Here is a 15,349-nt window from a genome sequence, read left to right as displayed (position 1 = left end):
GCTTGTATAATTCCAGCAGTGTAGACGCCCCGTCACTACCTTAAATGCGTCCGTAGAAGAAGAAGAGGAAATAATAATAATCCATCCATCGTCAACCGCTTATCCTGCATACAGGATCTTGTATGCAGCCAATCCCAGCTGACATCGGGCGAAAGGTGGGGTACACCCTGGACAGGTCGCCAGTCCATCGCAGGGCCACACAACCACTCACACTCACACTAAGGACAATTTAGGGTCGCCAATTAACCTAGTCCACGTCTTTGGATAGTGGGAGGAAGCCAGAGAGAATCCACGCAGACACGGGGAGAACATGCAAACTCCACACAGAAAGGCAGGGGCAACCGGGGTTTGAATCCATGACCTTCTTGCTGTGAGGCGACAGTGCCAACCACTACACAGTCTCTGATTACTCCTCTGGTTTATTAGAAGTTAGAAGAGAAGACGACAGACCTGGCGTGTTTCTCTTTTCAGTGGTGTAAAATATGTAACGTTATTTGGATTCATTTAATGGAGCCTTGTTATTCTCCAGTGCTGTGGTTTGGCTTTTCTGGTCATGTTAGCTAGACAATCAGCTGATCAGTAAAGTTAGTTGGCAATAAAACGGTAACGTTAGCTCACAGCATGGAAGCGATCAGCCAGCTAACCTTTTACTGCTCTGGTAGAAAAAACATGTAGTTGGATTAATTTCATGTAGTTGTTCTCCAGCGCTGTACTTTGGCTTGTGGTGTAAAATATATAGTTTCATTAATTTCATGTAGTGACTCTCTCTCTCCAGTGCTCTGTTTTGGCTTTGTCACTACTTTGTGAGACAATCAGCTGATCGTGAATTGGCAATCAATCAGCTGATCACTAATTGGCAATAAAAGGTAGCTTCCAGCATGAAAGCTCAGATCAGCCAGCTAAACTTTTACTGCCCTCGTAGAAATAAATATGTTGTTGGATTGTAATTTAATGTAGTTATTCTACAGCGCTCTGTTATGGCTTTGCAAGGTGGACAGAAATGTGCCGTTACCTTCCTGAGACAAACAGATGATGAATATTATTGGCAATAAAACGGTAACAGCATGGAAGCTCAGATCACCAGCTAAACCTCTGTTTTATACTGCCCTGGTGGAAAACAGGTATTTACTTAACTGCTAATAGTGACACATATCATGACTGTGTGCCTATCAAGTGACCAATAATTAAAACTTTCCGAATATGCATTAAAAAAGGTGTTTTTTGGATAGTGCCACTGTGCACGCAAATATGTAATTTGTACTTTCACATGCTAAATACCCACCAAAATGTTGCACCGTTTTACCACAAGCTGAAATTATGGCTGTCTGTACTACTTTGTGTTTCTGTTGTATTTCAAAAAAATTAAAAAGACATTTTGGTAAGATTTGCAGATTGCTTATCTAATTAAGCAAAGTGAGAGGAGCCTTGATCCTCCCCAGCCAATGCCTTTGTAAACTTCATGTATTATGTTGCCATATTTTATCTCAACAGTTTCTCGGAAGCAGATGAAAAGTGATGAACTCCGAATCATTTTGGTGGGGAAGACAGGAGCGGGGAAGAGTGCCGCAGGAAACACCATCTTGGGGAGCGAAGTGTTTCAGTCACAACTGTCTGCTGCTTCCTGGACATTTCAATGCAAGAGGGCTGAGGGAGAGGTTAGAGGTCGAAATGTCACCGTCATCGACACTCCGGGGCTGTGTGACACAAATTTCACCCATGAAGAAGTGTTGGAGAAGATTGAGCAGTGTATTTCTCTGTCTGCCCCTGGTCCTCATGCCTTCCTTGTGGTTCTGAGGCTCGGCAGGTTCACCCAGGAGGAGAAAGACACCCTGAGGATGATTCAAAGCACTTTTGGTGAAGAGGCAGCTAAATACTCACTAGTGTTGTTCACACATGGAGACAAACTAAAGAAACAAACTATTGAAAGCTTTGTTTCAAAGAGTGAAGAACTCAAAGAGTTCATTCAGGAATGCTATGGGAGATATCACGTCTTCAACAACCAGGTGAAAGACCAGGAACAGATTGACCAGCTACTGGAGAAAATTGACAGAATGACTCTGGACAATGGCGGAGGGCACTACACCGCACGGTTGTTCACAAAAGCAAAAAAGGCCTCAAAGAAAGAGAAACGAAGACTTTCAAAGGAGCAGAAGGTGGCAGAGCGGGAGAGGAAGAGCACCCTGAAGGCTAAAGTTAAGAGCGAAATGAATTTAACAGGAGGGTCGACTAAACGCAGTAAATGTATTCTGCAGTAGGTGATGGAGGTGTTCTTCAGAAGCAGTGGAATTTGTGAAGCACGTTGTGATGCTCTGATAATTATGGATTAAATGATATGATGCATTTTGTAGTGCCTATACAGATACTTTCATTTTGTGTCAAAAGTTTAGCACATTGGCACAATTAAAATTTGAGCCAAACAGTTGTAAAATACTTTATTCCAAAATTGCCTCCTCTGCCTGGGCTGCTTCTAGTAAGACTGTCCATGTGATGCTGGATGGGTCAAGTTCCTCCAGACCAAAAAGGGAAAAACTTTTCTTTAAGGGGCTGCTTGTAGACATAGTCATGTTGAAACAGGAGAGGGACAAAGACAAACTGTTGACACACAGGTGGAACAACACTGTATATATTGTACATGTTAATTATTGTGTTTACATGTAGGCGTATTGTATAGAGATTTTCAGGTACAAAACTGCAGGAATGATGTTGATGTGGATATCAGGATGGTGTCTTGAACTCTTTTTGTTGACTAGGATTGGATGCATTTGATGCAGGTGGTGGAATATTATTTTTTAGTTAGACAGTCCACGTGTGTTAGCCCTGAGGCAGCTGTACTCTTCCTCTTGCGCAGTGCATGCTGGGATACATTCCATCCCCCCATGGCGCTGAACAGGATCAGCAGATAGATAGAATTGACTGATGGGTGGCCACATGGTAACTTGGAGTAAATCTGTTAAGCTTGACAAATGTACACCACAAAAGTACCATAAAACCTCAAATAAAAGGCTTGTCCCAATCAGACGCCTGTCCGTTTTACTGGTCTGGTGTGGCTACAAGTGTTTATAAATAAACACAGGTCTCAATTAGATGGCTGCTCTGTTTTTTATGTATAAAACCTCACTGGGTCGCTGCTTAGATTGTGCATACCAATAGAAATGTTTAAACCTTTGCCAGTATGAGAATGCTGTACGTCGTTAGATCATTTAGATTCTCCACTTTTCAATCGTTTAGTTCATTTCTCTGAAACAATAAGCTTCAAAGTATTATTCATTAAGATTTACCGGTGTGGTAAAGGAATTAAAGGCCTGTCCCAAATAATGGCATGGTGAGTTCAGTGAAGCTACGGCTTATTAATTGAAGTTTTATAGTATATATTATATTTTATCATGACTTAGTGTGCTGTATATATATGTATAAACAGGGAAAACAGGTAGTTTTAGAGCAATTTTAAAAAATTCAAATTTATAATATTCAAAATGTATCCAGTGAAGTGGAGCCCGATGATTTCCTACTCAAGTGTATTCATGTGCCAATATTCTACATTTAGCTACAGTTCAGCTGTATATTTCACTCTGGTGAAAACAGACACACCTCTTCAGACAGCTCAGTTCACATATCAAACAACAACTCCAATGACAAATAAACATACTTCCAAGCAACTATATTTTATGTCCTGTCCTGCTTTTAGTTTCTGACATGAGATGATGAATCATTTCCAAGCAAACAGATGACTTCAGTCTATTAAGGTGAACAACAGTGCCACCCAGTGATTGTGTCCTTTATTGCACATTTTGCTTGTTGCTCACATATAAAATACAGACCTCATTTGTTACAAAAGTTCTTTGGAACCGTAAATGACAGAAAATGTATTTTTAATTATGTGACTTCAGGCATCATTTAAATCACAATTTTGACAAAATACCAAAACTATTTATACCTTATACCTATAGATACTCTCAAAGAAACTTAAGAATACTCTTTTAATTTCTCTTTTTTCTTTTCTTGAAATAAGATTGGTAAAGGGAAGGGAAAGCAGCTTGATCATTTAAGTTATCTGCAGTCAAACAGGTTGTTCCATCTACTCATGACAATTTCATTTGTGCTCCTGTTTACTGGGAGAAATGCCCAAATGTCAAATAATTACTGCTATTTACTTTTATTTTTTATATTTATTTTTACAGAATTTTTACATTTTTCATTATTATTATTTTTTATTAACACACACAAACACAACTTTTACTGTTTTACTTACTTATTTAATGAAATGTATGAAATTAATTGTTCTTATGTAATCTCTAGCTTTGGCAATATTGTTGTTATCCATTCATGCCAATAAAGCTGATTTGAATTTAATTGACTTGAACTGAATCGAAATTTGTTTACATATTTGAGACCACATGACCCCAGCAGCGCTATCACGTGACGTGCTTAACTCGTGTGCGCGCACGCAGCATCCGCGCGCATTGTGCGGACACTCCGGGCACCGGGATGGACCGACGGGTGTCTGCGGCTGCTGTTTTATGTTGTTTTTATTTGTCTTTGGAGTGTTGCTCTTGTCACACGTATGTGCTGAACGACAAAGAAGGGCTGGGCCGGGTTTTTGACGGAATTGGAGGTCTGAGCGGCGGAGGGGTGAGTTCACTCGGTGTCGGACGTTAACTTCCTGGTTATGATAGCACCAACGTTACAGTCCACACAGGAGAGCGTGACGTTCTCTGTCTGAATCTTACTGTTGTTATTGTCCTTGTTCATGTAACATGTAACATGTAACATGCTCCTCATGTAACGTTGTGTGTACTGGTTCCTTCAGGCGACGTCCCGTTTACTGGTCAGTTATGCTGAGCCATACCGCAGCCAGATATTAGACTACCTGTTCAAGGTATGATGGTATGATGTCTAACGTTAGCATCCATGCAGTGCTGTGTGAAGGACCGCTACCCGGGAACTCACTGTTATGTTTTTATTTTACTGTCTTAAGCCAAACTTTGGAGCCTCTTTGCACATACTGAAGGTGGAGATTGGAGGAGACGCTCAAACGACTGGTGAGTGATATTTAGTAACACTATAACGTTTTTAAAACTTGCTTAAAGCTGGGGAAGGCATTTTTTCCCCGTAAGTTTATATATAACGTTATATGTGTGTGTGTGTGTGTGTGTGTGTGTGTTATAGTATAGTTGTTGAAATTCTCTTTACATCCAGACAGCAGTCAATAAATCAAATACTCTTAAACACTCCGGTATCAGTGGCTGTATCATGCTGTGTTCCAGTCAGGGTTGAAAGGTTGGAATTTCCCCAAAGCTTCAAGGTGCATGACAAACACTGACATGTTTATTCGGACCAAAGATATTTAGAATGAATCGCTGAGAATTACTAAACAATTAAAAAAGACAAAATATTAATATAACCATGGTAATGTCATGTTAAATGGCTGCTAGAGTGTCAACAGTTGACATGTGGTGGAAAGACTTCATGTATTTCTGTTTTGTTGCTTGCAGATATTAAGTTGTGATTACATGGTTTTGGCATTATGTAGATAGAATATCTGCTATCATCACTAAATATATAAATACTTCTTTCATACTGGCTTTGAGCTGATTAGACTGATCGTTTATAGATCATGTATGGTAGTGAAACTGAATTGTTTTCTTTCTAACTCATCCTAGCTACAGAGCAGCAGACCTCTAACAGTGGACCAGATGTCATTTAGGATAGTCAGCTGTTAAGACCTACTGATAGAGAAAGTGGGTTGCGTCAGGGCCACGGGTAAACACTGTGTACGCCTTGGATCCACAGATGATTTAAGGATTGTGTTATGCTATCATGGTTTTCCCAATACTTTGGACTATTGTCTTTTTCAAGATGGAACGGAGCCGTCACACATGCACTATGAGAATGACGAGAACTACTTTCGAGGCTATGAGTGGTGGCTGATGAAAGAGGCCAAGAAGAGGAATCCAAATATTACACTTATAGGTAAGGAAGTGCTGTGTAATCTGCACTGCAGGAAACTCGAACTAACCGCTGTGAAAAGGAAATAAAGATAACATAAGAACATGATACTAAGACACTGACATTAATTAATGGTCAAAATATGACTTACTTCTCTTGTAAATGGATGTCAGGAACTCCTGGTTGAATGCACCATGAAGGCTTTTTTGAATGCCTATACATACTCATTAGGGTTGGGTACTGTTTGGACTGATGCCCAACAGTACCTTTTCACGGTCCTGACTTCTCAATTTCAACAATGTGATTTATTTAGAACATCATTATTGTTAACATTAGTAATAAGTAAAAAAAAGTAATTAAAATGATAATATTTTACAACTTAAAGTATAAAACAAATTACTCTAGCAATAAATATATGATAAAGGCAGCCCTGCTAGGATGTGTTTTCTTTTTTAAACACTAACCATTTCCCTTACTCACAGGATATCTGTAATCTGATATCTGTATGTGGCTACAGTTTTAAGGGACTGTGGGTGACTCAACCTTTACTTTCTGGTTTGACAAGAGGCTGGATGTCATATTTATAATGTGCACCATCACATACTGCAGTGAGAGTGAGACCTGCCTGAAGTGTGGAACAGCGTGCTTATTAACAGCTTATTCTCGCTGCCGCTTGTCAAGTTTACAGTTAACGGCAAACAAAAACGGCCCTCAGGGTGGTGGTGACTGCAGGGGTGAAGGAATCTCACTCTCGTAGTCTCGCTCGCTCTCTTTCTACTCTTTTACTCAGATGCTCTCTCAGAGACCAAAAAATGGCACCAATTGATTTTACGTGTACTCGGTACTCCGTAGAACCCTGATACTCATTAGATGTGGCGTGACACGTTTCACAAGGTGTGTGTCTTCATGTAGGTTTACCCTGGGCCTTTCCTGGTTGGGTGGGCCATGGAAAGAACTGGCCCTATGATTACCCAGACATCACTGCAGCATATGTGGTGAACTGGATCCTCGGTGCCAAACAGTACCATGACCTGGACATTCAGTATGTTGGGGTGTGTATTCATTAACTTTGAATCTAATTCCTGTTTAAGCTCCATGCTGTGTGTTGTAGAACTGCCCCTTATATCAAGACAATAGAAGTGTGCTTTGCTAATTATAATGCTGACATTTGGAAAAGGTATAACTTGAGTCTTCTTTTAATAGACCAATTAGACCAATATTTCTACACTATTGGTAATAACATTGTACTCACCTGTTAATAGCTGACATCAGTGTGAGCAGTCAGGTGATCAGACAGGCTGAAAACAACCCCCCGTTTTAAACACTTATTTGGAAGTGAAAACAAAGGTGAGTGGTGGAACTGTTACCAAATTGTCTGTTGGAAATGTCCATCACAAATAACAGTTTGCAGACCAACGTCCTGGATAAACTTTTAACATACATAGTGTAGTTGCGTGTTCTCAGTTTCCCTGTACAATAAGGAATGAGGAAATTGACATTTCAGGTAGGACTGTCGTGGTGAGGTCATTTCCCCTCTGGTGATTTATTGTGGCTTAACAAGGTATTATTGACATTTTTGTTTTGATTCATGAAAAACTTAATATATCTGGTAATGTTATGTATAATTTTAACTTAAGTTAAAAAGGCTACAGCTGTACAGCCCAAAGAAGCTGTTGCCATGGTTACTATCCATACAGCGCCTGTTTTATGCTCGTCTCCTTGTCTATTCACCTGAGAAGCGCAGAGCGACTCCTGTGACCCCAAGTTTCCTGTGTGAAAAGATAGTCTGAGCAAGCTGGTGCTGAGTGCTAGTCAGAGTGACAAAACCCTGCCAAACAAATTTTATTATTAAGTAAATTTACATAAACCAGCAACTTACACACATACACACGCTGGTGCTGAGCCGAATGGTCTTTATTAACAACTGACAACTGCGCTGTAAGTTAGTAACGTTATAGTTTAAGTTCCACAAAAAGCAACATGAAAAAAGAGCTCGAATCGTTACGGCCCTCATAATGCATGACATTTTGAAGCACTGATTTATTCATTTAGCATGCACTGAAGGGTAAAAGGAGAAGGTATGAACATTGCGGTTGCTTGCCCCACATTTAAACAATGAAGTTTGGTGAGTACAATGTTATCGTAATCTATTAGAATAATAGCCACAGGTATGAAAAACCTTGCCACTACCTTGGGGACAGCATTTAAAGTAAATATAGGAGCTGTTACACAAAGCAAGTCTGACAGAGTTCAGTTGCATGTGGTATGAAAACCATGTTATGCTGGATTGAGGAGTTTGTTTGAACAACAGATTACATGTTACCTTGAGGAGGGTGCTGTGTAATTTATAATTGACTTTTATCTCTTTAGATTTGGAATGAGCGAAACTTTGACAGCAAGTACATCAAGGTAATCCTCAACTCTTATCTTTCAATGTCCTATCATTGATTTGACTGGCAAATGTTAATTGTGGGTAAGCTTAGCCTAAACTTGGAAGGAAATGAGAAAAACAGCCACTAACTTTGAGTTGGTTCCCACATGAGAGATTCAGTTTGATTTTCAGCGGCTGACACGATTTGAAGTTCTAGCTGGGTTCCTCTGAGAGCATGTGTTTGTTGCCAAGGTGCTCCGGAACATGCTGGATAGAGTGGGTCTAACTGGGATTGGCATCATCGCAGCAGACGGCGATTGGAGCATCGCTAAATCTATGATCCTTGACCCGTACCTTAATGATTCTGTTGAGGTGGTTGGGTAAGTACAATCGGCTTGAAGTAACACTCAGAGGTGGCACGAAATTAAAACTCCCGTGTGCTGCGAGTCAAGACAATTTGATACCTTTTTTGATACCTGAGAACTGTCCGCTGCATTTGGGGGTGTCTTTACTCAAATCTCTTGGCGAGTTGGGCTTGTCCTGATCTGGCAATTTCTTCTTTGCTATAAATCTAACTGCTGTGCTGAATCAAAGCTGAATGTTTGTGGCTGTTTTTCTGTTGGGCTAGTAACAGTACAGTCATAGCTGCATGTGTGCATGCTTCAGTATGGTCCACCTACTGTAGGAGCATGGGAAAGTATTTTCCTATAAAGGGTGACATATTTACCACTAAACATTGGTCACTCATTTGATGTATTTAACTGGACAGTATATTGCTGCCGTCATGTAAAATAAAAACAAATGCAACATTGCATTTTTCAAGTGGTTTAAAAGCTGCGCTCCATACAGTGGATCAAATGACTTTGTGTAATGTCAAAGGTGTCGCAGAGTGACAACCTCACAGACAATAATCACCGGGACTGGAAAAAAATAATTACATCTTTTTTTCACATATAGATGACGCTTTACAAAGCGACTTACAATTGCTATATATGTCAGAGGTCGCACGTCTCTGGAGCAGCTAAGTATTATGTGTCTTGCTCAGGGACACGTTGGTGTCTCACAGTGGATTCGAACCCGGGTCTCTCACACCAAAGGCATGTGTCTTTTGCACTGCCCCATCACCAGCCCTTAAGCTGAATTATCCAGTATTGATTGCTAAATGGTAAAATTGAAGAAGTAGTTAATTCAATGTGCATAAAGTTATTTGCGGTCAAAAAATAATTCAGATGATGGCCGGCTACATTAGCTGTTTTGAGGCATGTGCACTGTGACATGATTAGCTACAGTTTACGGGCAAGATAGAATGATAAAATACTTGTCTTTGGTGATGAGACATTATCTCTGCTTATGAGAGGTGAGGCCATGGGAGCAGACTAAACTGTGGATAAATGACCTTGTTCGCCCTGTCACTACTATATAGCCAGGTAACCAACAATGACTCACACAACACAAAGAGTGGGCACTAAGCAATAATCGCCCAGCAATAACAGGCCTTTTAGCCTCTTTTAGTTGTTTTGGTGTTGGTGAACATGGAGGAGCATTTAACAGCTAAACAGTTGGGCTGGACGACATTTTGATTTTTGACATTTGTGAATTGGAAAAAAAAATACCCCCCCTTAAATAGTTACAGTTATAGTAACAGTACGGGCCTTTTCGGTGAACTATGAGGGCCAAAACCAAATAAAAAACAAAAACAAAACAATCTTTATAATCGAGGTAAAATGTTCAATTAATTGTAATTTTGATTTTAGGTCATATCGTCCAGCCCTACTAAAGAGCCAGATATTTTTTTCTCAGCTGTCGATGTAGACCACTCCAGGACAGTGAGCATATGGCAGTTTCACAGGAAGACAACTACAAATGAATGAATGAAAAAATGTTAATGCTGCTCCGTTTCTGCTGGAGGTGTAAATAGTTAACATGTTAGGCACGCCGACGTAAGATCAGAATATGTCAGGTGTCATGCGTTCAGCTTGTTTAACTCAGCTTTAAAGTCAGTTTTCTTTATTGCCGTATAGTCTTTGCAGGTGTTTGAGTTTTACATGGCCGCAGCAAATACTGTAAAGCCAGACCAAGTCAGAAATGTCACAGCGGTGAATCTGTGTCTTCCTCTGTTCTACGTCTTCCTGTGTGACTATGACTGGCTGTACCAGCTGCTGCGGTACACTCTGGATAAGAATGGTCTGGAGTGGGTCAGGATCATAGCCAGTGACAACCTGTGGGAGCCCATTGCCCTGTTTCTGCTGAACGACTCTGATCTCAGCAGTGCTGTAGATGTGATAGGGTAGGATCCCCCTCATGCATGACATGTGCACCTAACATCAGCTTGTTGTTGTTACTCTCTAACTTGATGCTTGTGCCTAAAAATACTGAGCTATTAACAGGTGATACATTATCTGTGGTGAGGGCTTGAGAATATAGTCTTTACCTGCATGCTTTATGTACAGTACCTACAACACTAATATGCCTATGATCACAGCATTTCTGTTTTGTGTGTGCGCATGTGCAACTTTTTTGAATTCTTGCACGTGTTTGTGGCTTTTAAGCTACTAGAGAATCACCAATCATATTATCTGTGGCTGATTCTGATAAGTTTTATTTCCGTTCACAGTATTAAAAATATGCACTGCAGAATGTTCAGGGTGTATATGTGCAGGTACAATATATAGCCTTTGTGTATAACTGTATATAAAATAAATAAAAGAAAACAAGATATGTTATGATATTTTATTACAAATTTAGTTTTCTGTTAAGGGGGGTGTGTGTGTGTGTGTGTGTGTGTGTGTGTGTGGCATGAAGGGACTACAAACCTTTGTACCTTGTGTATGGTGGACTCCTGTCTGTTGTGTATGTGTAGAATAACGAACATGAAAAGATGATTTAAGTAGATTTTGGATTACTGTAATGTGAGAGTAAATTCTGAAGTTGAATATTCAGAAGGATAAATGGATTTTGTCAAAGCTCTGTGAAGAAATGTAAGTTGGGCTAGGTATCGTTACGTATTAATGTAAAATAAAATATTATATATTATGAAATTTAATAATCAAATCAGGAAATATCTGATTGTTGATTGATTTTGGCCTGTTTGGCTTTTGGCTTGTTGATTGCAGCATCTGTAATATCTACTAATCACCAAAACCCAGCAACCACATATTTGGCAAAAGTTTAGTAAGACTGAAGTCTGTCTTTTTGACTTCTGTTTTAACCTATAAATAAGCCATCGCTAGCTTTGCTAAATCTAAATTTACTTAACCTGGCTTTCATTTGGAACTGAAAAATATCAATGTGGATAAACTAGGGCTGGGCGATGTGGCCAAAACTGTTATCACAATAAAAACATTTCATATCAGTCTATATCGATATCACGATATATGTCAAATCATTATTTCTTTCAAGTTTAAAGGCTGATTTTTGCTCCTGAGTGAAAATTGAAGGAACCAGATGGTTAATTGCGTGGTTAAACTATTCTTTATAATAAGAACGTGACAAACTTGAGACCAAACCGTTCAAACACTTCACAAATCTGAGGTAAGACATTCAAAACTATTATGATAAAATCTTTTTCAACAAATATGATTAGTAAATATTTTTAAGTTCCTTTTCCTCAACAAAAATACTTTTAATAGAAAAGTACTAATTTCTTTGTGATTCAAATTAATTAAACAAAATATAGTTATTTTTACAATTGCTTTTGTATTAATGTATATTGTCTGCTACGTAGCAGAAGGGAGTCACAAACTCAATTTCCCTCTACAACCTGTTGTATTGTGACAAATAAATCAACCTTGTATTCACTTTCCCTGACAATCATCCAAAGGCAGTGTCTGCATTTTTTAGCTATTTTGTAGATTCTGTTGCAATGGTTTCTTTGGTGAAAATAATCAGCCTGAAAAATGAAGGGATTATAACCTTTCCTTTCAGACAGTGTCTGTAATATTATGGTAAAAGACCATAAAAGTAGTGAAATTTCAATTCTTTTTTTGTTTCTTCAAAATGACCAGACCAGAGGCCCATACTTGGTCGGTGTAGAATGAGTGTTGGGAATGTAGGAATTTGTGTGTGAGAGCACAGATCTTGCCTAAGCACACGCACATGTTTATAGACCTCTGTTATTTTCTGATTATATTGAACTTGATTGTGTGTGTGTATGTGTGACGCTCAGGGCCCACTACCCAGGCACCACCACAGTGAAAGACGCCCTGAAGACGCAGAAGAAGCTGTGGTCGTCAGAGGACTACAGCACTTTCAATGATGAGGTGGGGGGAGGCTGCTGGGCTCGCATCCTCAACCAGAACTACGTCAATGGACTCATGACTGCGTAAGAAAATACAGAAGCAATATATTGTAAAGTAATGAGCATTTCTGACTGCATGTTTTTTTCATTAGGATTTCAGATTTTCATCAAAGGCTTTATTTGATTAACCAGAAATTGATGGTTTTAAAGAATTACTTTCATAGCAATAGCAAGTTTATTTCCACAGCACATTTTGTAAACAGGGGCAATTCAGTGTGCTTAACATGACTAAAAGCTATAGGAACATCCATGTTTAAAATAAATATATACAATTAAAAGAAAGTCCATTAAATAGAATAAAAACAGAAGAAGCAGCCTCGGCAGTGTTTTCATATCATCATATAAGTCATTAATCCATTCATTTGTAACTTACACGGAAGAAAGGATCCAACACCCAGTTATCTCTTTCTTTTAAAGTGAATGTAACTATGCAGGGAAAGCCTGGATTAAGCCATGATTTTTCTTCCAGCACCATCTCCTGGAACCTGGTGGCCAGCTACTATGAGGACCTCCCATTCGGCAGAGACGGGCTAATGACAGCTCAGGAGCCCTGGAGCGGCAACTATGTGGTGGAGGCCCCTATCTGGATCACAGGTCTGCATTTCATCTTGCACTTACTGGATACCGTGAACTACGAGGCATATTATTTCTGTTGATTCTAACAGTCAAGCAGAATGTCAAACAGGACGTTGCACATTCCATGTTGCTTCTGAAAACAATGCAAATGCAGAAAACGCAGTTGCGCCCATTGGCAGGGAGACGCGGCTCAGAATTATTGAACGTTTTAGACTGGTCATGAAGGGAATTGAGTGAAACGTCAATTCGTGTCTCCAAGGTGGTGCTAGACAACACCCGCTAATGCTATGTTGTGTACCAGTAAATGAAGTGTGGACCATGCTGTGAAAAGGCAATAAAAATCCAATTTTTACAAAGTGCCTACTTCCTGTTGCCAGTAGGTTGTGCTGTGACATTGAGTGAATATTAGCATGTAGATGTGTTCGTTTCAGGACTCTTATCGACCACGTAAAGTTCGGTACAGATGTGAGTATGTACACTAAAGTTATAACAACTTCTATTTTCATGGAGAATCATCAATATTCGACTCCACACTGCGGACACGCCCTTAAGCGAAAACTCACAGATAGCACAACTTTTTATCTTCAGTGAATTTAGATTGCACAGCCAAAATTTTACGTCGATCCAATTAATTCTGGAGGAGGAGTTCATTAAAGTACGGACCCTGTAAAGGCCATGAAAGGGCTAAAATTGCACATTCCGTCTGTGTAACAAATATATTGAGTAGACACTGACGGGCAACAGTGGATCTATTTCATTGTTTAGATGAAAATTATAATTAGGGACAGTTGAGTAGCTGCTGGATGTTGGTAGCAACATGTCTACGCCCTTGACTATGTAGAGGTGATATAAAAAAGCTAATGTAGAACTTTTGATTTTAGTCATTTAGTTACACTTAAGACAGATTTAGTTTGATAGTGGACAGTTACAGGACCTCTGACTGTTACAGAAAGGACTGGGTGTGAAAAGAATATCTGTCGAACTCTGTTATCAGAAATGATTTAATAAAGAAATGATACAGTATTGCAGTGTATTATTTTCCTTATAGCCCACACAACACAGTTCACCCAGCCAGGATGGACCTACCTACAGACTGTTGGACATCTGGCACAAGGTGGAAGTTACGTGGCGCTGACTGATGGGAAAGGAAACCTCACTGTTGTCATAGAAACCATGGCAAGTTAGGCTTTCCTATTTACATTTTTAATAATGTTTTCATCTTCTGGTTCTGTAAATTGAAAAGAATATTTAAATATGAAAAACTCTTTTATAAAGAACTCTACTTTAAGGGAGATTAAATGAAGCTCAGCTGTTTGGTAACATAAACTAACAAAGTGGCAAAAACATTCATTACATTTACACTGCTTTTTTCAATATTGCCTTTACAGACTCATGATCAGTCAGTGTGCATAAGACCTCCACTCCCACCTTTCAATGTGACATCCCAGAATGCAACTTTCCAGCTTCAGGGATCCTTTGTAAGTTTCTCTGTCTTCATCACACTGTTGAAAGTTGGTGAGTTATACTTTGTCTTATTCAGGGATATTTATTTTTCCTAGGCCTCCATCAAGGAACTCCAAGTATGGCGGTCACAGTTTAACGTCAAAACAAAGAAGCCCTCCTTCTTCGAGAACATAACTCCACTGAAGGTGAAAGAGACGGTCCAAAAAGATAAACGAGGAAATATTCTTCCTACTAGAAATGTTGGCAAGTTTATCACGGCTTTATTGTTTTTACATGCTTATGATGACTTCAGCTTTTAGATGGATCATTCACCTTAAATCTGGCTGAAGATGAGGTTTACACATTAACAACAATTACAACGGGACAGAAAGGCTGTTACCCTGACCCACCTCCTTCTGCTCGCTTCCCTAATGTCTACAAGGACGACTTCAGGGTTGGTAAGTATAGCATACACACAATCTCTCTCTCTCTCTCTCTCTCTCTGTCTAACGGATTTAGTTCTCTGGTTTCATGTATGTATGTATTCTTGTATTTCCACTTGACCTAATATCTTTGAATCATTAAAGAAAAAAGGCCTTAATTTTTTCAATTCAATTAAAATTAGCTTTATTGGCATGAATGTAATAACAACATTGCTAAACCATCATATATACACAACACAAGGACAATCAGCCCCATACATTTCATTAAACAAT

At 39.3% G+C, this 15,349-nt stretch overlaps 2 protein-coding genes across 4 annotated transcripts in view; both read left to right on the top strand.

Moving 5' to 3' along the window:
- The window catches only part of LOC123979457 (GTPase IMAP family member 8-like), a 17,693-nt gene extending 15,438 nt beyond the window's left edge, over positions 1–2,255 (top strand). The window contains exon 3 of the mRNA XM_046063379.1: positions 1,492–2,255. Coding sequence (XP_045919335.1) covers positions 1,492–2,255 — 764 coding nt within the window. The remainder of the gene's footprint in view (positions 1–1,491) is intronic.
- Positions 2,256–4,442: 2,187 nt separating this feature from the next.
- Positions 4,443–15,349, top strand: part of galcb (galactosylceramidase b) — a 14,866-nt gene continuing 3,959 nt past the window's right edge. The window contains exons 1-13 of one of the 3 annotated variants that reach the window (XM_046063070.1): positions 4,443–4,629; positions 4,808–4,876; positions 4,976–5,039; positions 5,857–5,970; positions 6,859–6,998; positions 8,317–8,355; positions 10,474–10,604; positions 12,483–12,638; positions 13,084–13,208; positions 14,239–14,366; positions 14,579–14,668; positions 14,750–14,839; positions 14,947–15,091. In XM_046063070.1, coding sequence (XP_045919026.1) covers positions 4,486–4,629; positions 4,808–4,876; positions 4,976–5,039; positions 5,857–5,970; positions 6,859–6,998; positions 8,317–8,355; positions 10,474–10,604; positions 12,483–12,638; positions 13,084–13,208; positions 14,239–14,366; positions 14,579–14,668; positions 14,750–14,839; positions 14,947–15,091 — 1,435 coding nt within the window. In that variant the 5' untranslated portion in view covers positions 4,443–4,485. Of the gene's footprint in view, positions 4,630–4,807; positions 4,877–4,975; positions 5,040–5,660; positions 5,761–5,856; positions 5,971–6,858; positions 6,999–8,316; positions 8,356–8,569; positions 8,698–10,473; positions 10,605–12,482; positions 12,639–13,083; positions 13,209–14,238; positions 14,367–14,578; positions 14,669–14,749; positions 14,840–14,946; positions 15,092–15,349 lie in introns of those variants that run through there. The other 2 variants (XM_046063071.1, XM_046063072.1) reach the window with 2 other exon arrangements.

This window comes from Micropterus dolomieu, linkage group LG11, assembly GCF_021292245.1.
Source record: "Micropterus dolomieu isolate WLL.071019.BEF.003 ecotype Adirondacks linkage group LG11, ASM2129224v1, whole genome shotgun sequence".
Lineage (NCBI taxonomy): Eukaryota > Metazoa > Chordata > Actinopteri > Centrarchiformes > Centrarchidae > Micropterus > Micropterus dolomieu.
Note: the sequence above shows the minus strand (reverse complement) of the source record. Positions and strands in the feature narration are given on the sequence as shown.